The 21,924-nt window shown below is 50.0% G+C and overlaps 9 protein-coding genes across 9 annotated transcripts; 6 read left to right on the forward strand and 3 right to left on the reverse strand.

Annotated features, from left to right (window-relative positions):
• Positions 1–82: 82 nt before the first annotated feature.
• Positions 83–616, forward strand: PFICI_10077 (uncharacterized protein; the record flags this gene model as incomplete). Its single annotated transcript, XM_007838658.1, has 1 exon — positions 83–616. The coding sequence occupies one exon, from the start codon at positions 83–85 to the stop codon at positions 614–616; it is 534 nt and encodes a 177-aa protein (XP_007836849.1).
• Positions 617–1,116: 500 nt separating this feature from the next.
• On the forward strand, positions 1,117–2,466 carry PFICI_10078 (Mannan endo-1,4-beta-mannosidase C; the record flags this gene model as incomplete). The annotated part of the gene is made up of 3 exons (XM_007838659.1): positions 1,117–1,302; positions 1,360–1,686; positions 1,747–2,466. 3 exons carry the CDS (start codon positions 1,117–1,119, stop codon positions 2,464–2,466), a joined length of 1,233 nt encoding a protein of 410 aa, XP_007836850.1.
• Positions 2,467–5,149: 2,683 nt separating this feature from the next.
• PFICI_10079 (uncharacterized protein) lies at positions 5,150–6,724 on the forward strand (the record flags this gene model as incomplete). The annotated part of the gene is made up of 4 exons (XM_007838660.1): positions 5,150–5,611; positions 5,663–5,786; positions 5,845–5,963; positions 6,017–6,724. The coding sequence occupies 4 exons, from the start codon at positions 5,150–5,152 to the stop codon at positions 6,722–6,724; spliced, it is 1,413 nt and encodes a 470-aa protein (XP_007836851.1).
• Positions 6,725–8,196: 1,472 nt separating this feature from the next.
• On the forward strand, positions 8,197–10,019 carry PFICI_10080 (uncharacterized protein; the record flags this gene model as incomplete). Its single annotated transcript, XM_007838661.1, has 4 exons — positions 8,197–8,511; positions 8,564–8,926; positions 8,992–9,843; positions 9,906–10,019. The coding sequence occupies 4 exons, from the start codon at positions 8,197–8,199 to the stop codon at positions 10,017–10,019; spliced, it is 1,644 nt and encodes a 547-aa protein (XP_007836852.1).
• A 145-nt stretch (positions 10,020–10,164) lies between these two features.
• Positions 10,165–11,871, reverse strand: PFICI_10081 (alpha-N-arabinofuranosidase C; the record flags this gene model as incomplete). The annotated part of the gene is made up of 4 exons (XM_007838662.1): positions 10,165–11,078; positions 11,131–11,189; positions 11,245–11,703; positions 11,759–11,871. The coding sequence occupies 4 exons, from the start codon at positions 11,869–11,871 to the stop codon at positions 10,165–10,167; spliced, it is 1,545 nt and encodes a 514-aa protein (XP_007836853.1).
• A 3,744-nt stretch (positions 11,872–15,615) lies between these two features.
• Positions 15,616–17,330, forward strand: PFICI_10082 (uncharacterized protein; the record flags this gene model as incomplete). The annotated part of the gene is made up of 3 exons (XM_007838663.1): positions 15,616–16,137; positions 16,196–16,999; positions 17,064–17,330. 3 exons carry the CDS (start codon positions 15,616–15,618, stop codon positions 17,328–17,330), a joined length of 1,593 nt encoding a protein of 530 aa, XP_007836854.1.
• A 1,412-nt stretch (positions 17,331–18,742) lies between these two features.
• Positions 18,743–18,964, reverse strand: PFICI_10083 (uncharacterized protein; the record flags this gene model as incomplete). The annotated part of the gene is made up of 1 exon (XM_007838664.1): positions 18,743–18,964. The coding sequence occupies one exon, from the start codon at positions 18,962–18,964 to the stop codon at positions 18,743–18,745; it is 222 nt and encodes a 73-aa protein (XP_007836855.1).
• A 1,211-nt stretch (positions 18,965–20,175) lies between these two features.
• Positions 20,176–20,598, forward strand: PFICI_10084 (uncharacterized protein; the record flags this gene model as incomplete). The annotated part of the gene is made up of 1 exon (XM_007838665.1): positions 20,176–20,598. The coding sequence occupies one exon, from the start codon at positions 20,176–20,178 to the stop codon at positions 20,596–20,598; it is 423 nt and encodes a 140-aa protein (XP_007836856.1).
• Positions 20,599–21,004: 406 nt separating this feature from the next.
• On the reverse strand, positions 21,005–21,660 carry PFICI_10085 (uncharacterized protein; the record flags this gene model as incomplete). Its single annotated transcript, XM_007838666.1, has 2 exons — positions 21,005–21,576; positions 21,639–21,660. The coding sequence occupies 2 exons, from the start codon at positions 21,658–21,660 to the stop codon at positions 21,005–21,007; spliced, it is 594 nt and encodes a 197-aa protein (XP_007836857.1).
• Between the last annotated feature and the right edge of the window lie 264 nt (positions 21,661–21,924).

Genomic DNA, 21,924 nt, shown 5'->3' on the forward strand with positions numbered 1-21,924 from the left:
AAACCAGACCTAGATTGCGTTAAATATACGCTCGAGCATCTCTCATTTTGCTGCGCCGTTTCTTTGGATCAATTGTTGCGTGATGACAGACTCAACGACCAAGCCCCAGATTGAGGCGGGCAATCATGAAGCGTATCTGAGACTTGCTTTATCACTCGCAACACAATCTCCGCCAAAGCCAACAAACTACAGAGTTGGTGCCGTGCTGCTAGATTCAAACACCAACGAGATACTGTCTACGGGATATACACTGGAGCTGCCCGGAAACACACACGCAGAACAATGTTGTTTCGAGAAACTCGCTGCCAAACATTGCCTGGACTCATCCCGTCTGTCTGAAATCCTGCCAGATACTGCGGCTCTGTATACCACCATGGAGCCGTGCTCCTTTCGGCTGAGTGGCAACTTGCCTTGTGTTGATAGAATACTTGCACTTGGGAGCAAGATCAAGACGGTTTATGTCGGCGTGAAGGAGCCGGAGAAGTTTGTCAACAACAACTCGGGCAAGGCAAAGCTCGAACAAGCCGGGATCACTTTCGTTCACGTTCAAGGTCTGGAGAATGACATCTTGGAGGTTGCTACCGCTGGGCATGGGAAATCTGAAAACGAATCATAGAGTAGCGAAACGTTCTTGAGCATGCGCCATGACAACCGACGAATGTAGATCACGTGGATGCTGCTCAAGGTGTAGCTCCTCATCCACTCGCCCAGAGTTCAGAGAAATCAGAAGTGCTAGGATTCTCCAAAAGCACGAGCAGCATAGTCGATCGGCACAACGGGATCGTTTTCCCTAGGTGGCGTGCCGAGCATCGCCAATGCAAATCCAAGAACTCAAATGATTAGCATCTCGGTATGCTAACCGAATTCAACCCTCAACATGAGGGGTTCATGGTTGTGATTGGAGGACCTGCCGGATCCAATTGAGTGGTACTACAACGGTCAACTTATTTCCAAAAGGGGTCCTCGGGGCATTATCCCCCGCCACCATTGATGCGGTATAGTCAACCAATGTGTTCTCTGAGGCTCAGATACTTTTATAATCATGAGAGTCGCGCAGTTTAATAGATTCTTCAACCATGAACGACGCTTGAGAGTTTGTACGATTCATCAATTAAAATGAGATCAAACATTGCAAGCGCTTTGTTGCTGGGCCTTCTTGCCAACCAAATTGAGGCCCGGCCCTTTGGTGGAAATGGAACTTCTCCAAAAGGTTTTGTGACCACAAAGGGCACAAAGTTTCAACTGGACGGAGAGGATTTCTACTTTGCTGGCAGCAATGCTTATTACTTTCCATTCAATAATGTAGGTGATCAAAACTGGTCATGAAGGGGACACCAATGGACTGACAACCTTCGATAGAATGAATCAGATGTACAACTGGGCCTCCAAGCTGCCAAGGACGCTGGCCTGAGTGTCTTCAGAACATGGGGCTTCAATGATAAGAACCGGACCTATGATCCCAATGGCCTACCGCAATATGGCAGTGAGGGTGCTGGCGCCACTGATGTTGTTTTCCAATGGTTTGAGAATGGCACTTCGACCATTGATGTCAGCGCCTTTGACAAGGTGGTCGAGGCTGCCACCAAGGTTGGTATCAAGCTCATCGTAACCTTTACGAACAACTGGGCAGACTATGGAGGCATGGATGTCTACACTCTGAATCTTGGAGGACAATACCACGACGATGTAAGTTTCAGAAATACATGTTAGACAAAACGAGCACTAGTACTGACAAAAAGAATTTAGTTCTTTACTCTGCCCAAGATCAAAGATGCTTACAAGCGTTACATCGAGACACTCATCACCCGCTACCGCGACTCACCAACCATATTCGCCTGGGAGCTGGTCAATGAGCCACGCTGCGGCGCCGACGGGACGCGGAACATCCCTACAAGCGGCAACTGCACCACGGAAACATTGTCAACATGGATCGATGAAATGAGCACCTATGTCAAGTCGCTCGACCCCCATCACTTGGTGACTTGGGGTGGTGAAGGCGAGTTCAGCCTGCCCGAAGGCTCGGACGACTGGGCGTACGCTGGAGCCGATGGCGGAAATTTCGATCACGAGATCTCGCTGCCCAATATTGACTTTGGCGTCTTTCACTCATACCCCGATTGGTGGTCCAAGACTGTAGAGTGGACCAACCAATGGATCAAGGACCACGCAGCATCTGGTATTGCGGCGAACAAGCCTGTCGTCCATGAGGAGTATGGATGGCTTACCCCCGAGAAGCGGCTCGAGTACCTCAACAAGACAGCAGGCGCCAACGAAACCAGAGTTGCGGTTCTTGGAGGCTGGCAAAGCATCATGGAAGAGTATGAGATGCCGGATATGTACTGGCAGTTTGGCTTTTCCAACTATTCCTATGGTCGCAACAATGATGATGGTTTCACCATCTTCTTGGACGATGCTGAGGCGCAACCGTTGGTGTATGAGCACGCTGCAAGAGTCAATGCAGCTTGAGAGTGGTTAGGACACATCTGCTATTAGGCATATAAATCTCCTTAGAATCGTATGAATCACTTTCCATGTTCATCAACGTCTGTACAGGTACCATACAACACAGCTTCTCAGCGTCTGTTTTCACACTTTGGACGGTACACAACGCAGGCAGGCTCTTCGATAATGTCACATCCGCAGTGCAACATTTTTGAAGAATAGTCAGCCAAGGTCTGGTGGTACTCCGCGTCAAAGCCTCCATAATCACTCTTGCCTTGGGGATGCCGCGACCCCCAGGGTTCTGTTTGTCGCAAGCACCTAATATGACAACAAGTATGTCGAAACTTGAGTTTCTCAAACACTAAAATAGACAGCACTTGTTCCACATGGTCGGGGTTTTCGTGTGGCCTGTACAACAGCTTTTCATGCAATGATCTTGACAGATCCAGCATCGGTTTGTGATTCCTCTCTTCATGCTGGTCATACTGTTTGACAGTGATGGAGATGGGAGTGCATCCATGGCGAGAACAAAGACAGAGACATGAGTCATGCCACATGTTTGCACCATCCATAAGCTGTTTCATAAGATCTTCTTGACAGGGCAGTCTGTTTCGATCATGGCGGAAATGAACTCCAGGATAGGCCATTCTCGCTGCGAATAGATGAAGTCCATTAGGTAATGGTAATTGAAGCTGACATATTGGCGGTAGACAACCACAAGATAATGTTGCTTTGCTTGTTTTCAAGTGTATTGCAAAGCGCTATGACTCCCTTGCACTTTTATGTAGCTCGCAATGAGTGCCAGCTTCGGCGGATAATTCCAGTGCCATCTGGCTTGGTGACGATTCTCACAGCTTTAAGTAACTGTTCCATTACAGTAATGTAATCTGCAAGTGTTTAGTCGATTGTTTTTGAGACCGGAGATGCAGGCGAAGAGCCATTCCGAAAAGTGGCGTGGGTCGACTGCACGTACTTTGCAATGTCAATTTGCTGATCGATGTCGATTTCCAGACTTTGCAGCTTTTCTGGGACATCATGGACCTCCTTGTACAGGCTGCTTAACTGCAAGGTCAGCCTAACGGCAATGTCCAGAAACTGGACGACCGCTGCTGAAATTGCCAAAATGTCTGCCATTATTCTTCAGACAGGCATGACCTTGACTACAGCCCAATCCAAGCCGTCGGACTTGATCTCTTTTCATATTGAGAGTACGATGACATGGTTCAAGCTGGCACATGGAGAGTGACTTGGTGCGCCTTTTGAAATATCACAACAAGGCGGATTGCTGAGGTTGGCCTCGCCCAATTTTGCATCTAGGCAAAATGGGCAGTGGTGTCTGCGTTATTCCGAGACGGACCAACATGATTGGGTCGAGTTTTCGCATGTTTCTTCATGCAATAAGTAGAAACTGCAGCCTTACCAAGATGATTATTCTCTGGGAAATCAGCCCCTTGACGTTGGTTTGGTAGCAATGTGTGACTTCTGCTGGTAGGTTGACTTGAAATACGAGGTAAATTCGACACGAAGAGAAAGAAAGCAGGAAAGTCGCAATGGGCTTGGTGGTTGTAGGGGTGCATTACGCATATCAGCCTTCGAGTTGAACCAAAGGTAATTCAAAGCCGTTACTAGTCACCTTGCCACGAAGAACGACCTGCTCTCGGCCTACCATGAATCCATCTAATTTGAGGATAGAAGGACCGAATTATAAATATGGCGGGCAGATACAGTCTCTCACCAACTGTCAATTCCCGTCACACGAATCTAGTGGTAGTCGCGGGCCAACATAATTGAGCCAAAGTGAGGGAAAGCTTAAACACATCATCTGTATAGTCCTGCACCCTTTGGTGAGATCTTTGTTATCCATCCGCAATGATTCCACATACTTATGTAGTTGCATTCCGTAGCTCATATGCTGACAAACCTTTGTCAATCAATCTCTGGGCTGAAGTGACGCGCAATTCCCGTCACATGTGTGGACCCTAAAGTGTAGATAAGGTGGCTTTCGGGTAGTGGGAGGGCATTCAAATGGATGGCCAGGAGTCTAGGACCCTGATGATCAAGTACTTGCCCTGTACGACATAGTAGCTACCAAGTAGTACTACCTAAGGTATTGTCAGAGCTCGACCTGCTGTGTACTAGGAGGTATGTATGAAGCCAAGGTCCCCAGTTTTGCCCTGCAAGGCACTGGGTGACTGGCCTAACTTTTTGGGGATGGTCTCCGAAATATAACAGTGATAGCTGAGAGAAGCTCCGCTTAGGTAAGGCCTTGCCTCAACACATGAACCGAGAAGTGAACAGCCTCCTACCCCTTGTACAAGACTGAATTTGTGGTCCGTTTTCTGGTCCAACTTACGATATCAACGGGGAATTGTCTGGTCCCGATTGAAAATGTACTATTTGCCCACTCATCCGCTAGACAAGTCTTTTTTGACGCTATTAGAGCTTGTGGATGAGGAGCCGATGCGCCTGAATCGGCCGGAACGTGGGGTTATGCGGGGTTCTCGCTCCCGAAACGTTGTGGACCCTGAATATTATTTCAGATTGGCATTGAGACATCGAACCGTGTATATACATTGAGCACGCCCAGTTGTATATTGATGAAAACTCGAAGTGATGAGCTATTCTATCGAATTCTGCAATTAAGCTGTCAAGTGCGGAAAAACATCCTCTTCACGCCTCCGCCACCATCCTATCAACAGTAGACGCCATGGGTGATATCAACGCCTTGAACACCAGCACCCTCCCAATAGTATACAGGGACTCGACGGACCCTGCAGAGTTCCACGAGGCCGCTTGGGGGCGTGTCTTCAATGAGAGACGCGACTTGACCAGACGGCCCAAGGCTGTCGTACAAGCCACCACATCGGCACACATCAAGGAGGCCGTCGAAAGAGCCATTCAAGAAAATGCTCGCGTCTCGGTGCGTAGCGGCGGCCACAGCTGGGCAGGATGGAGCGTGCGAGACGAGGCCATCTTGATCGACCTGGGAAACCTGAGAGAGCTTCACTACGACGAGGCGACGCAAATTGTCTCTTGCTCGACTAGTTACACTGGTCGCGTGCTCAACAAATTCCTCAACGAAAGGGGTCGAATGTTTGCTGGTGGACACTGTCCTGATGTTGGGCTGGGTGGTTTCCTTCTGCAGGGCGGTATGGGCTGGAATTGCAAGGTTTGGCCACCCGATTCGTCTTGTATCTAATGGTAAGCTGACCTTTTGCAGAATTGGGGTTGGGCATGCGAGCAGATTGCCGCCATCGATGTTGTTACCGCCGACGGTCGAGAGCTTCACTGTGATGAACAGGAGAATGCAGATCTATTTTGGGCTGCGCGGGGTGGTGGTCCAGGTACAACATTGTTGATCACATCCTTTCTGATGCCAAAATACTAATGTTCTTGTTGCAGGCTTCCCTGCAGTGATAACGAAATTCCACCTGCGCACTCGCCCTATGCTAAAGATGTTTGACTCGACATACCTCTATCCCATTTCAGAGTACAAAAAGGTCCTGCAATGGGTGATTGATGTAAGTCGACTTTGGTCATTCGGTCCAAGCAAAGTAACTAAAGTGGTATTAAGGTGTGTCCGACGGCAGATGAGAGTCTGGAAATTGTCTCTGTTGCCTTGTATCCGCCCGGGTCGGATGAGATCCATATCGTCGCCGGGTTCACAGCCTTCAAAAAGGACAAGGCAGAGGCAGAGGCAGCTCTGAGACCCATTCATGAGTCCAGACCTAGTGGCGCCATTGTGGTCGACGCCTTCTGCCAGCCAACGACTCTAGAGGAGCATTATACAAGACAAGGAGCGGCCAATCCAGATGGGCATCGTTACTGCAGCGAGAATGCGTATATCGAGAATGACGCAGATGTTCCTGCCGTCCTGGAATCTGCCTTTACAACATTACCAAGCAAAAAGGCATTTGCCCTCTACTTTGCCATGAATCCTACGTCTAGGCGTCCCCTGCCCGACATGGCACTCAGCATGCACTCGGATCACTACTTTGCGCTGTACACCATTTGGGAAGACGCCAAGGATGATGAGCGTTGCACAAACTGGGTCCACAGCAATATGCGAAGCATTGAGCGAAAAGCGGTGGGCAGCTACCTCGGTGATTCCGACTTTCAACACAGACGGACCAAGTTCTGGTCCGACGAGAATGGCAAGAAATTGATGGAAATCAGGAAAAAGTGGGATCCGCTTGGCCGCATCTGTGGATATCTCGATGTTGGCGACAAGAGTGGTGTCGATGGTCTCGAGAATATCTTTGAGTGGAAGACGGACGCATAATGTTGATACGGTCAGTCTTTGGGTGGACCAAAGATCCGGCAATAGCAGGATATAAGGCAATGATATCGGTCGCAAACAAGCTGTCCGTACTTTGAACAAATTAGCATATCCTCATCAATGAATAGTAAACATTTGTGGCATCCATGCATATTTTACTTAATCAGGCCTTTGGTGTTGCCCTTAGCCCAACCACCATGGCTTTTCACAATATCTACCGAGACCTTGAAAGATTTAAAGTCCAGTGTTTTTGCCTTGCACATGTCATGACCTCTGGTACTTGACAGAGATGACATTATTTTGGGGCATTACATAAGACGGTGCTCCCCATGTATGTTATGCATATATGTCGACCACGTATACTTTGTTCTAGAAAATGACGACGCCGAGACCGAATCGTGTGCCTGCTGTCCCGAGCTTGGTAGGCAAAGGGTCGCGGCAGATACTCAGAGTGTCCAGGACTATCAATTGCCCTTACTCATGCTCGTGGCCAATCAAGACTCGTCCAATAGCTGTCAGATATCCCGAAGTCAAGTCCCAACCCCACGTTGACCAATGTCTGACATATTCCTCCGCCCTGTGCTGGTTGCGCCTCATACGTCCCACCCGACTACCGTTTATTGGCTGGTAAAATCTGCCGAACGACGCTCTTTGGTTGTGGCCGCGGCAATCGGCAAACCAATAAGTTAGCGTGCACCCACTATCTGCGTGTTGTAGTGTCCCGGCTGCCGGTCTCTAGACGCCTCATCCGGAGGTCCCAAGTGGTCCAATTGGGGGGGAGTTTACTGACGTTGTAGAGCTCAAAACTTGGGGCTCGCTTTCAACCATGGGGGTTCGCGCCTTGAATCTGGCCCCACCCCCTCATCGGCCCCATGGGGTGATCCGCCAGATTTCATCCACTGAAACCGTAAATAACAATGAACCCTCCTTTGGGCTATATTTGACATCATGACTGTCACCTTTTTTGCACACACAAAGATTGGTGGTTGCTCATGGTTAGACGTGCCAACAGCCCAAACCCTGACTTTTGTCATTTTTTTTTTCGTCTACGTGGATGGGCTTGACTCGAAGACAAATCTGATGGAGCAGCAAGATGTGCCGACCCAGACTAACACAAAGAAAGAAAATCATTTCGTATCTATAAAGGTTAAATAAAGCCGAGGGTGGAACTGCCCTCTGGGCATGTGGGGTCTATACACTTGTAAAACCATTATCCACAATCCTCATGCGCCATCCCGAATACCGACCCCCGTGACCTCTAGATCAGATCTTGTCAATTCTTTGGATAAAGCCATGGCTCTTTAGGTAGATAAGTAGGGTGCCATAACTAGTCTCCTCTACCGCGATTTACTTGATTCCACTCGGGTTCTACGACAACACAAATAGGCAACCTCTATTCACGACATCTCTCAACGCTATCTGTCATATATACAACAGGGTTTCAACAACCCTGGCAACTTGACAGCCTAGCAACGATGCATTCCGTCAAAGACTCACTGATAGTCAGTATCCTGACTCAATATTGGCTGCCACTGTCAGTCGTTCTGACCTTGGCATGGCTTGTCACGAATCGATTTCAACGTGGACTTTACAAATATCCAGGACCATTCCTAGCTTCGATCACCGACCTATGGAGGTTCTGGGATGTGTATAAGCAGAGACCAGAGGTCACTCACCAGCAACTCCACGCCAAATATGGAGATGTTGTGCGTATCGGTCCAAACACACTTTCCTTTGCCGACCCGAAAGCCTTGAAAACCATATACGGACTCAATAAAGGCTTCATCAAGGTACGTAGAGTCTGGGATGTAACAAGAACAGCGGCTTACTCTGGAGATACAGTCGGACTTTTACATTGTCCAACAATCAGTAGTCAAGGGGCACCGTCTCGCTTCCCTATTCAGCACAACCGACAATGATTTCCACTCCTCGTTCCGCAGATCTGTCAATGCAGCGTTTAGCATGTCAGCATTAGTGCAATACGAGCCCTTTGTAGACAACACTACCAAGCTGTTCCTCGACCAGACGGAGAAACTGTTTGCAAATAATATTGACGGCTGTGACTTTACACGCTGGCTGCAATTTTACGCTTTTGATGTGATTGGAGAGATCACCTATAGCAAACGACATGGTTTCATTGAGAAGAATGAGGATATTGATGGCATTATTACCTACTTGACCAAGCTATTCCTCTATGTGGCTCCGGTAAGAAACTACTTTATCACGTGCCCTGTTTACTATTCTGTGGTAAAGTCACTCATTGTTTCTAGATTGGGCAAATTCCCTTTCTCGATTTACTCTTCCTCAAGAACCCTCTCTACCTCAAGCTGTCTCAATGGGGTCTGGTCGACTCTACCTTTCCAGTGGCACGTTTCGCACGAGCACGCATGGCGGAGCGTCTAGGCGCCGAGCTCAACGCCGACGGCTCCAAGAAGCAGCCTCTTCTGCCCGTATCCGACGCCAAGATCGAAGTCAAGTCGCCAGACCTGCTGTCCAAGTTCCTAGCAGCGCGCGAGGCCCGCCCCGACTTCATGTCCGACGCCCTGGTGCAGACCATGGCCGTGTCCATGGCGTTTGCGGGCAGCGAGACGACGGCCATTTCCCTCGCCGCCGTCTTTTACTACCTCTTGCGCCAGCCCGCCGCCCTGGACCGCCTCCGCGCCGAGATTGATGACTTTGGCCGCGCCGGCGGCTTTAGCGACTCCGAGTCTGGTCTCGTCACCTGGCACGAGGCGCAGAAGCTGACCTATCTCGACGCCTGTATCAAGGAGGCATTCAGGCTGCACCCGGCGGCCGGTCTGCCTCTGGAGCGCATCGTGCCCAAGCAGGGCGCCGAGATTGCGGGACACTTTGTCAAGGGCGGCACCATTGTGGGTTGCTCGGCTTGGATCATTCACCGCCGGCCAGAGATATTCGGCCAGGATGTGGACGTCTACCGACCGGAGCGCTGGCTGGTTGACGAATCCTTGACGGGCGCGGCAAGAGAAGAGGACGAGAAGAGGGTCAAGGAAATGAACGGTATGATGTTCCACTTTGGCATGGGATCCCGGACGTGTCTTGGCAAGAATATCAGTCTCTTGGAAATCTACAAGCTCGTGCCCAGCCTGCTGCGACGCTTCGAGGTAAGAGAATCTATTCTTTTGACTATAAATCAGCGGAACCCCAATGACTGACTTCATTATAGCTGCGCTTCAAGGACCCGAACGAAGAGTGGCAACTGGTCAATGCTTGGTTTGTCAAGCAAAACAACTTTCAGGCAATGTTTGAGCCTAGGGTGATTGTCAAGCCTGCCAACTGATTGAATGTAAATGAATATACATATCACAATAAACCATGCATGATTTCCAATGAACAATTTCATTAGTCATTTGAGCATTGATTTGAACTCGTGCAGCTGCGACTATAATCATGCTGGCTAGGTGTATTAGTCCTCTGTCAGCCATTTAGACCTTCCATCTCAGCAGGGTAAAGCTGTGTCTTTCAAAGACAAACTTCTTTACATTTTCGCCCTTCAAGGTGCTTTCCACAATCGAAACCGTCTCTTGGCCCTCCTTGTTGACATCCTTTAGGTTGAATTTCTCTCCACCGACTTTGAACACCTGGATATCGCCAGAAGCTGGCGCTACTCCGAATAGTTCAGTCTCGTAGCTGTGCTCCTCGTCCACATTGACAACGGCAACGTTGAGCCACTCGCCATCGAGGGCGGCACTGACATCAAGCTTGGGGATATCAACGGTACTTTGGATCCACTTGGGGTTCGTCTCGCCCGTGTAGACGCCGGCGCGGACGTGGACGGCGACCGTCTTGCCGTGCATGTAGCGCGAGAAGAGCAGGAGCGGCCAGTAGGTGGTCTGGCGGGTGATGCCCGTGGGCGAGGTCATGAGCGGGCTAATAACGTTGACGCTCTGGGCAATGGTGGCCATGCCCAGGTCGCGGGCGTTGCGGATGAAAATGTTGAGCCAAATGGCCACGGCCAGCGCGTCCGACAGGTTGTACAGCTCCTCGGCGCCCTTGTCGCCGGGGGCCCGGATCGGGTCCCACACGTTCCACTCGTCGAAGCAGATTTTGGGCCGGTGCGCCGTCTTGGGTGCTGTAGTGATGCGGCTAAAGTCGGGGAACTCGGTCAGGTCCAGCTCGCACCGGGCGAGGTCAATCAGGGATGAGGTGATTTGGATGGCGCGCTCGGCGGCGTACGGTCCTGAAATATTGGGATAGTGCTTGGCGTCACCATGGTAGAAATGGATCGAATGCATGTCAATGTATCGCGAGCATTGCTGGAGGACATATCGGTCCCAGTCTGAAACACCGTCACGTCCGCATAGAATAAGCTGAATGGACGGGTCAAGCAGTTTCAACGCTATTACACTTGGTCAAACTTCTGGTTATGCCAACGACGGAAGCGGACTCACCCTTTGCCCACTGGATTGCCTTTTTGGCATAGTCTTCCTTGGTGGCCTGTTCTACTTGCCTGGGTTTTATTAGCCAGAAGTCCTCAGACCCTGATCATAGAGAACACCACTTACCATGGACCCCAAATTTCATTGCCCAGAGCCCAGTACTTGACCTTGTACGGCTCCTCGTGGCCATTCTTTCGTCTCAGGTTGGCGTAGTGCGTGTCCCGGTCGCCATTGCAGTACTCGAGCCAAGCAAGTGCATCCTCCAGCGTGCCCGTGCCCATGTTGAGGCAAATGTACGGCTCCGTCTTGACGATGCGGCACCACTCAATGAACTCGTCGGTACCAAACTGGTTGGACTCGACGCCGAGCCACGCCAGCTCCGGGCGCTTGGGGCGCTGATCCCGAGGTCCGATGCCATCCTGCCACCGGTACGTTGCCACAAAGTTTCCGCCGGGGTATCTGATGACCGGCACCTTGAGCTCCAAAATAGAGTCGATCACGTCCTTGCGGTACCCTTGCTCTGTGATGAGGCCGTTCTTGTTGTCTGGGTCGTAGATGCCACCGTAAATGCACCGGCCCATGTGTCTGGATCCATACAATCAGTCAAGAGCTTGGAAATATGATCAAGACCACCATTTACTCTGTGAAGCCTCCATAGATCAGAGGGTCGATATCGGCGACGGTGTGGGTTGGGTTTAGCGAGATGAGGGGAGACTTGGCCTCCTCATCGGATAGTACCGTCAGAGTAGTCATTTTGCTGAAAAGAATACAAAGTGTCGGGATTATAGTTGAACTCTGTATTTGGAAATAGGTGAATATGAAGTGCAAGTTTGAGATGTTATTCCCTTGGTTTTTATTTCCTTGCAAGTTTGTATTTGTTTTGTCTACTCTGACCTCTATAAGCGCTCGGTGCCCATTCAGCCCGAGCAATGGCATTGGCGGAACAATAGCTATCGAGATAACGTGCTATCGGATTGTACAATGCCACGCGTGCAGAGGGTATCCACCTAACTCCCGACTCCCGACGTCGGGTATATCCATCGGGGCTTAGTTTGCTGCACGAAAGAAGGTTTACCACCATGAGGCGCCGATAAAAGTGTGAGAGCCGCCATCACGTGCAATATATGTCTGTGATGATGAAGAAATGTAGCCTCATCAGTTATTCATGGTGCGAACATATTCCGAGGGTTGAAGCAGCTCATTTCACATAACTCACGTTGACCCAGGCAACTTGCAGAACTGCCCATCAAGAGGCTAGGAGGGACGCTGTCAAGTAATTGACGAGCCATTTTTACTATGTTGGGCACTTGCATTTCCTAATGATGTAGGAGGAAATGTTTATATTCAAAAATGTTTCATGTTTGGTGCAGTTTGATATTATAAGGTGTATCCAATAATTTTACATGGCACATGAATTGACTTGATTGTACCAGCCACGCTTTCTGTGGACGCATGGCTATGGATCTAGTCTAGCCATCAGACTCGGAATGGTCAGATCACTACAAATCGACAAGGAGACAAATGGATTGAATGGACATGTATCAGACCATTTTTAAAAAGGTCAAAGAAGCTTTTACCATATATCTATCCTAAGTATGGGTAGCTGCGTTCGTCAAGTCATTCGCTTGCCTCACGTGGATCATGAGTAGTGCTAGCCTCCTGTAGCTTCAGCGGTGAGGCGCCTGGGAGACAATGCTGCTCCATCTTTCACCCGCCATACCTAGTCCTTCTAGAGAATACTATGTATAGCGCGGTGCATGATAGTGGTTTCTAGTATGAGATTCGACCTATATCGAGTTCGCGTCTTGACGACAAGGCATGAAACCGACTCGCCGGGCTAGCCAACTATCGAATGACTACCAGCTGGTCGGGTCATGGCAGATATAGCGGCATGGCAGCACAGATGGAGAGCCAGATCATTCCATGAGACTCTCGCCAAACCAAGAAAAACCGTGCACAACCACGAGGCGGTAACGTCTTGCTGCCTCCCTTTCAATACGGGATACGTTCGTGCTCATGGCCAAATGCGGCAATTTGAACCACCCGGCTCAAAGCGAGGGTAGGGGTAGTTGCTAGCTGGGCCAGCTGGGCGTACTAGCTGCGAATGCCACGAGTTCAAGAACTCAAAACCTCGGCGGGCGTTTCTGATCCACATTGGCGTATCCGAGAATCAACCGGATCTAGCGAAAGGAATCATGGGCTCTTCGCGAAATATCCCAGAAGCGCCTGGCGACTGGGTTCACGATGGCAAGGCAGCCTTGATTGGTTGTGGTACACCGTATACGGATTCCGAACTTGCCCCACACATCGGAAGTCAAGAACTCGATACGGAATCTGTCAGAGGTTAACTAACAACGCGGTCCAATCTTCAACGGGAACTATACCCCGTAACAGATCTAGCCAGAAGTTGTCCGTGAGGAAATCAGGCGCATGTATTCAAAGCACCATCAAAATGCCAAATGGCGGAAGTGAATAGTGACTGATTAGCTTGGGCTCGTGGCTTTGTGCCGTCTGAGTGATCAAGCAAAGAGGCACGGACGCGCAGCTGAGCATACCGCCAGGCCGAAAGTAGAGCATCGCTATATGCAGCAGCAGACTGAGACTGATTCAAACACAACCAGAGGCTGCAGTGACAACAAAAGAGGCAGAGGAGGAGGAAGACGAAGAGCATAGAATGACCAACAATGACTCGATAGACGGGCTATAGTCGAGAGAATGAGTGCCAAGTTTAGTCAATGCTACTTCCTAGATATCTACAATGCCAGGCCATTACCAAGGTGTCTTCTGGACGAATCGCACTGCCTTTGACGTCCTGTAAAAATATGTAATGTAACCCATCATGTGAAATACAAACTTATTCTAAACTTTCAGGTTCTAAACAATTGACGGAGCTCGATCGGCACGGGTATCAAGGCCACATCCCTGTTTTGCAGACGAATGCTGGGGTTCAATTGGATGGTGCGTCATTGTGAGTGTTTATTCCGTTCTGAGCTGCTAGACTGGGGGGTGGAAGTCGCATTTCTTGGGGAAATTATGGGCCCGAGAGGTTTTGGGTCTTGACGGGCATCCCCCCAGGGCCCCACTGTCCACGCAAAAGCCACGACCTCGGGATCATCCAAGAGAAATCTGGGGAAGGTCTTCGGAACTATTTCCACCATCCCAGCAACCAAATAAGTCGAGATTTTTCTGAATCACCCGTTCGAACCGCCCACAAACCGCCGACTTGTCACTCAGCCGCACAGATGACAAGGACGAATGAGGCAACATTTCCAGCAGGCCCGATTTCAGCCCAGTCGTTGCCATATCCGCTTCTCACAGCCCTGGGATAGGAGCGGTTGGCTGATCTTCGGATGTGATGAAGGCCTAAGAGGCTCACATGACCTATGAAAAAAGACGAGGATGCCATTCCCAGCGCCGTGACGCCGGGGAAGACCCCACAGACCGCGCATTTCTCCCCCGCATCTGTCTCATTGCTGCTCTCCGCACTTCTTACTGCGAGTGGCCTGGGTCGGCTATCGAGCGAGGAGTACCGACCCAAATTCCTGGGATAATGTGAGAAATTCCTTGCTGACTGCCTGCCTGCCTGTCACCCGAATCATGATGATGGCTCATTGCATGTTTCATGAATCAAAAGCTGCGCCTTCACAAAGTGGAATTGAGGATCAACGTTCTCATTTCACTAATTTCGGAAGTGCCGTCTTAAGTATGGGATAGCGCCCTGGTCGTGTCTGTTTCCTTCCATCGTGTCGGCAGTGGATAGCACCAGAAGGAGGCCCCAAAAAGAATTCTCCAAAAAAGTCTACAAAGATTTCTCGGTACTACAACTGCCGACTTTGTCGTCTGAAACCCAGAACAAGCAGGTCACCACCAACATATGGAGGGGTTAGAGAATCATGCGCCTTCGCAACATGCTCACTCGCGATGGCTTCTTCTTCCACGGGTGAATATCGGAACTGCTATACCATAAAGGTGCCGGGGTCTGGCCGAGGGATCCCTAACCAAGTTAGATTTCCCAGTTCACCTGTTCATGCTCGTTCGATAGAGCCAGCCCTTGCCAGCCTCTGGCCCGATAGTCTGTAACTACTTGTCTGCATTGGATGTATGTGTGTGGAGATCCCACCTCAGCAGCCTCCACACTTACCCCGGTAGACGAGTGCCGTGACCATGTCCTGGCAATGGCCTCCAGGTCGTATGGGGTTCCCTTAACCGACTGCGGGTCGAAACGGTCGAGGCTCTTGAACAATGGATGGATCATGGAGCAGATCAGGGCAGGACTAAGCCCTCAGAAGGCGTTTTGCTGAACCTGGAAATGCTCGTGCGAAGCAAAGATGTATAAAACAGGACTGTCTAGCTCTGTCCTAGAAGGATTTCTACTACCCCGGATCTCCAGATTTCCTTCCCCAGATCAAGAGGAGCTCGTTCGAGTCAGAGTCTCGACCCAGTCTGATCACACTAAGACTAGCACAACGGTTCTTGTGTCCTATCTTTATACCCATCATGTCGGATGATGTTGTCAACAAGCACGGCTCGACACAAGATGTCTGGGCTGAGCACGTCGACGATGATGCTGGCCACGCCGCCAACCAGGAGGAACACGAGTTGAGTGCCATTGGTGCTATTCGCAAGCAGCCCAAGGTATTTGCCTGGTGTCTCTATGCACTCTTCACTTGTCTTCTCGTCAGTTTCGAGAACCAGGCTTCTGGCATGGTCTTGAGTATTCCCGAGTTTCGAAAGGATTTTGGACACGCATACGAGGGCTCTTACGTTCTGGATACAAAATGGCAGAGTGCTTTCAGCGGTGCCCCTTTGGCCAGCACTATCGTTGGCACCTTTGGCGCATCTCCTCTTGCCGATAAGTTTGGTCGCAAGCCAGTGCTTATTGGATCCATCCTCGTCTCCTTTGCCGCCATTGCCCTGGAATTCATCTCGACCACCAACGAAATGTTCTTTGGAGGCAAGTTCCTGAATGGATTCACAACTGGAATCATCTTGACAGTGGCACTGGCCTACGTTGGAGAGGTAAGTAGACTCCAAAAATGGCTCACGAATATAAAACAACAATTGCTAACAGTCACAGATCGTTCCTCTAGCTTTGCGTGGATTCCTTACCTGTTTGAGCGCGCTCATGTTCACCATCGGTCCCCTGACTGCCGCCATCATTGTCAACTTCACCGGTGCATTCGAGTCGAGATGGGCATACCGATCAGTATTCTGTGCGCAATTTGGCTTTGCCGGTATTTGTGCTCTCTTCATGTTCTTCATGCCTGAGTCGCCCATGTGGCTCACCAGCGTCGACAAGACGGAGAAGGCGGGTCGCTCTCTCCGTAGGCTGGGCTTCAGCGACTTTGAAGTGACCAAGAAGATCTCTCAGATGAAGATTACTCTAGAGCAGTCCAAGAAGGAGACGGAGGGTGCCAGCTACCTCGAGTGTTTCAAGAAGTCCAACCTCCGCCGCACAATCATCGCGATTGCACCTCTCTCGATTCAGGCTCTCGGTGGCGTGTACTTCATCGCTGCTTACGGAACGTACTATATTCAGTTGGCCGGATACAGCACCGAGGACAGTTTCAAGCTCCAGATTGGCCAGCATGGTATGAGCATGGCTGGCAACATCATCTCGTGGTTCCTGGTTGACAAGGTCGGCCGTCGCCCATTGACGGTCTGGGGTACCGTTATCGTCACCGTGATCCTCATGATCTGTGCGGGACTCGCCGTCCAAGGCTCTGATGGCGCCATCAAGGGATCGGTGGCCATGATTCTGATCTACAATTTCTTTTACAACATCACCATTGGCGCCACCGCTTACACCCTGCTCACCGAGGTTGCCACGTCCAAGCTTCGAGCCAAGACCATATCCCTCGGTGTTGCCCTTCAGTACATTGTGAGTACTCAACTCTACGCCACTCCTGCCCCCAATTTTTTTTTTCTAACTTGAATATTTGCAGATCTACACCCTTTGGGCTTTCGTTATCCCATATGTTTTCAATCCCGATCAGGCGAACCTCGGAGCGAAGACTGCATTCATCTACGGCGGCCTCGGCGTTCTGTGCATCATCTATCTATACTTCTACCAAGTCGAGACCGCCGGACGAAGCTACGAGGAGCTGGACGAGCTCTTCCAGAAGGGTATCAGCGTCAAGGACTTTAAGAGCTACGTCACGGAAGCCCAGACTCGGGGCCAAGAGGCCAAGGAGTCCAAGGCGGAAATGTAAAGCAAAGTCATGGATGAAAGTATGATAATCCGCCACAGTATAGCAGTCTGGCTTTTTTTACTAGTGGCTCGTTTTGTTCTTTTAGCGTGGGGATAATGAATTTATGAAGATATGCTGTCCATGATGGCGATCAATGGCAATGCGCTGGAAGTTATGTGAATGTGAATGTGAATGTTACCATATCCAATGGGATACCGGAAATATACAAACAATCTTTGAGTATATGATGTGCTCTGGAAATATCATCTATCTTTTTGATTCTCGAAAACATGTGCTCCAACATGTCGCGCTTGCTGTAGCGTGTTCTTCGTTGTATCAAAGCTCTTTTACCATTGGCCTAAGCACAATTAGTCAATACAGGACCCTCATATAAGCAGCAATATTGCAGGATACATGTGTATATACTCGCCTTGGATATATAGCACCCGCACGTGGCCACAGAAGTGAAGAAAATGACGAAATAATACTTGCCAGGTAGAGTAGTACTTCGTTGATCCAACTCATGCTCGATCCAATTCTTCCACACCTCCTGGACATGGTGATTTCAGTATATTTGGAAGATATGAGTAGCGTATAAGGACTTTTACGGTACATACCAGATCACGCGTGGTTGCATTTATAATATAATCCCGGGTGACGATAGGACGTCTGGCAACGGATCCCTCAGGTCTGGCGGCAGCGGCGGCGGCGGCGGCGGGTCTTTGTCGCACCACGATGACAGAGTCGGAGTCGTCGTTATCATTGTCATCTTCGTCTCTTGTCTCCACGCGCGCACGCTTGCGACTCTTGGGTTCACGGGGTTCGGAAGTACCTAAAAGATGATGACGATTTTTAGTATAGCATGAAATTTTACCCCATGGAAACACTTGTCAGATTGCAAAGTTTTGAGAAACTCACCTCCATCATCTTCCGCACTGATCCGGAAGGAACATGAACCATTACGACCAGAGTAATGGCAATTAAAACATGCGCCCTTGAAGCGCTGCGAGTCTGCATAATAAATTATTGGTAAAACTGTGCTTTCCAACTGAGGCGCGCCGGAAGCAAACAAGCAAGCACATGTAGACGTACCGGCACGACATGTCTCGAATGGGCCTTTACTTCGACCTACATCCCGACATTGCTTACACGGCTCTTCATTGTCCCCTGTGGATGGTGCAGTTTGCACTTTAGCACTAAATCGTTTGTCTTGAGCTGATGGTAAAGATATCCCTTGCCTTTGAGAATAATGTACGCTACAGCAGCCACGGCACGCTCCTGGCGATGAACGGTGAAATCGGGTAGTTTTGGATAGAATGCGCTACCGGTATTCTTCAACTTGATGAGACGTACAAGGTTCTGTTGCGAATAAGTCAGTATTCAGTGAAATGGAAGGAGAAGAAGAAAAAAGGATCGGAGGCACAGGACAGGAGTCAAAGGATAAGAGGCAGACTTGCATCACTTAGAGCCAAGATGTCCTGAGAATTCGCCTTGCCATACTGTCGTATGTAGTCGACAACAAACGCCGTAAGATCTCGCGGGTCGTCGCTGGCCATGCACTCCTTTTCTGTCTTATACTTGGGCTTCTCGAGGCTCCTTGTCTTGTATCTCCATCGTGATAATGGAGGTGCTTCCGCCTCAGCGTCTGCTGGCATACTTGTTGATAATGGCCTCAATCGAGAGTGTCTCCTAGTGTATCTGGCAACAATATAGCATTCCCATACCAAGTCAACACTGCGCGCGTATGGGGATGTGCATTCTCATGAGCCTGTCGTTAATTTTTCCCCCCCTCCCTTTTCGAAACCAACACCAAAAGCAGACAAGCTTATTCCGGTGGTCGCACGCTTGATCCTAGTTGTTTTGACTCCAAAGCAGGGCACCAAGGTAGCGACTAAACTCGACTTTGGTGGGCCGGGACAAGGTTCATTCTTTAAACTCAAGGACAGCCACGCAAGGGCTTGTACGTAGTACGAAACCGGCCGTCTCTCCAAATTTCTGCTTGAAGTGCACCGTTTTCAATTCAGTATATTCAAGTGATCTATGAATTTACAGCTCAATTTTTCTTTTAATTCTTACAGAGAAAACTCCTTTCTAATAACAAGCATTCAAAAAGATTTCTAGATTCCGTTATTTGTGGTAGTCTATTGAGCGAGCTTACTGGTAAAGCAATCGGTTGCTGGATTCGAAGGCTACGGTCGATCCACCGTTGAACTAGCATAAACTTCGTGTGCTAGGTAGCGCACCTAGATGAGCGGCATGAAGATATATTCACTTTTTACACACATATGAACCCGAGACTCAATCAGAGTGGTTGACGTGATTCCGCTATGCTCGATGCATCGCACTGGCGTTTGTGAGTGCATGATGGAAACGTATTTATCAGTAACCGCTTTGAGTGAAAGATCAAGCGTGAATGGCTTCTGGCTTCAACTTGTGAAACTCTGACCTGAATACCTACCTAGCCAGCAAGGTCAGGCGTCTAAACTTTGTATATCCCCAATGCATAATTATACCGGGATATTTCATTCGTCAATTCCTTTTCGGGGATTGAGCTTCTGCATATATAGATATACAAAGGTGGAGCTATGGCCAGCTGCAGCTCTTTATGGAATAGTCTGACGTCACAATAGCGTTTGTTACCGTCACCTTATTATGAACGAGAGTGATGATGAATGGGCACTTGCCCGGTGGAATGTTTTGGATGTCGTCAAATCTGCTCGAGCTTCTCCAATAAATCCTACATAACACAAACTTTAGGTTTCTTCCCACCGAGATAATCGCAAGAATACATCTTTACTGATTGTTCCACCATCACCACTACTGAAAGCAAGTCCGGGGACATCTTTTATACAATTAACAAAACATCATGTCGGCTCTCACACCCCTCCGCAGCGCCTTGCGCACTCCGGCAGCCGCTCGCATATCCTCCCCTCTCGTGAGCAGCAGCGTGCGGAGATTCCAAACGCACCGTCCCGCCCGCATGGCCTACAAGGACAGCCAGGACAGGGAGTCACTCAAGCCCACGACCCACGAGTATACGGAGTCGGGCAGCGACGACCAGGCCGCGGCCAACACGGACGCTGCCTTCAACCGGCACAAGACGAGCCCCGAGGCGGAAAAGGATACAGCAGGCCAAGCGCCCACAGAGGGCGCAAATAACCCGCTGCAAAACAGCCCGGCCGACGAGAGCTTCGCTAAGGCCGGCCAGCACCCTGGCGAAGACAAGACGCATGGCGGCAAGAAGAAGAGCAGCGGCCATGGTAGCCCGCCCAAGGGAAAGAAGGTCTAGGGGATCAAGGACTGGTGCAGAGGGCGGTTTTGAGGTACAAGGCAGGATTTTGACATGGGATTCCCATCATCCGGCTATCAACCAGACTCGCAATATCCTTACCACAGAGCAGAATAGACGACGGCCTCTGTCTCTACAGCTACGAGGCTGCATGTCTTTTGGAGTTTGGCTTCGGTTTAATCATGTTTCAGGTTTTGAGAATTCAAAAGCATAGCAAGAAATCATGACAAATCCTTTGAGAGAGTTCCAGTGAGCGACAACCCATTTGTTTAGGTGTGACTCTTTGCTCCATATAATACATATTGCTTGCGAATGGGTATGTATTGCGTCTCAGCCTTGAACCGGTAAAACGCCTTTTCAATAAATTCATAAACCAACCAACCGACTAACATGCTTGTATGAAAAATCAGCCATAAAGACCGTCCATATCGTCCTCTTCGTCATCCTCTACAATGACGGGGGCCTTCTTCTTCTCTGTCAGGTCCTTGCGGCACAGAGGACAAGTGCCCTTGCTCTGCAGCCAAGGGCCCACGCACTCGAGGTCGAAGCGATGCGAGCCGTGGCAAGGCAGCTCAACGACCAAGGGGTAGGGGTCGTCCATGTACTTTTCGGCGCAAATAGGGCAGCTGTCGTCCTTGAGGCTCTTCTTGGGCACGCGCTCCAGGGTGTCGAGGTACTCCTGGGTGACGCCCTTGATCTCGTCGGGCGGGTTGTCAACATCGGAGCGCAGCATGTCGATGAGGGAGACGAGAAAGTCGCGGTTCGTGTCCGAGGGGGCCGAGTTGGCGAGCGTGGCCATCTGCTCTTGCACCATGGAGAAGAGCGCGGCCGCATCGACCGGAGTCGGGCCGGCGTGGTGTGTGGATGTGGTGGTGGAACCGGCATCGCGAGAGATGGTGTGTAGGTGTGATGTGAAGGAGGACATGTCGGGACGGCGGCGGTGGGGCGGGTTTGTAGGAGCCTTGATATTGTGCTCGACTTGCATCGTGTCAGAGATCAGCATTCCTACAAACACTCTTGGAGGCTGCGAGCGGCTTCACCTTCGTAGGGATTGGACGCCATGATGGGCGGAGGGGGGTTGCGACAGCAACTACACAGTTGACCTGCTTGAACTGATCGCAATGCTGAGGATCCAAGTACTTTAAACAATGCGATCGTGGTGGTTCCTCTGGAAGAATTGAGAATAGTAGCTGATCGAGGATGTTTTAGTTGTCCAGGGCAGAGCTTCACTTTTTGGTACAGCGAAGATTGATGCTGTAGGCGCAAACCCCCACCAGGCAAACGTAGCTGACGACCGTCGGAAGGACAGAAGAAGACTGGAGAATC

This window comes from Pestalotiopsis fici, assembly GCF_000516985.1.
Source record: "Pestalotiopsis fici W106-1 unplaced genomic scaffold PFICI_Scf_7, whole genome shotgun sequence".
NCBI lineage: Eukaryota > Fungi > Ascomycota > Sordariomycetes > Amphisphaeriales > Sporocadaceae > Pestalotiopsis > Pestalotiopsis fici.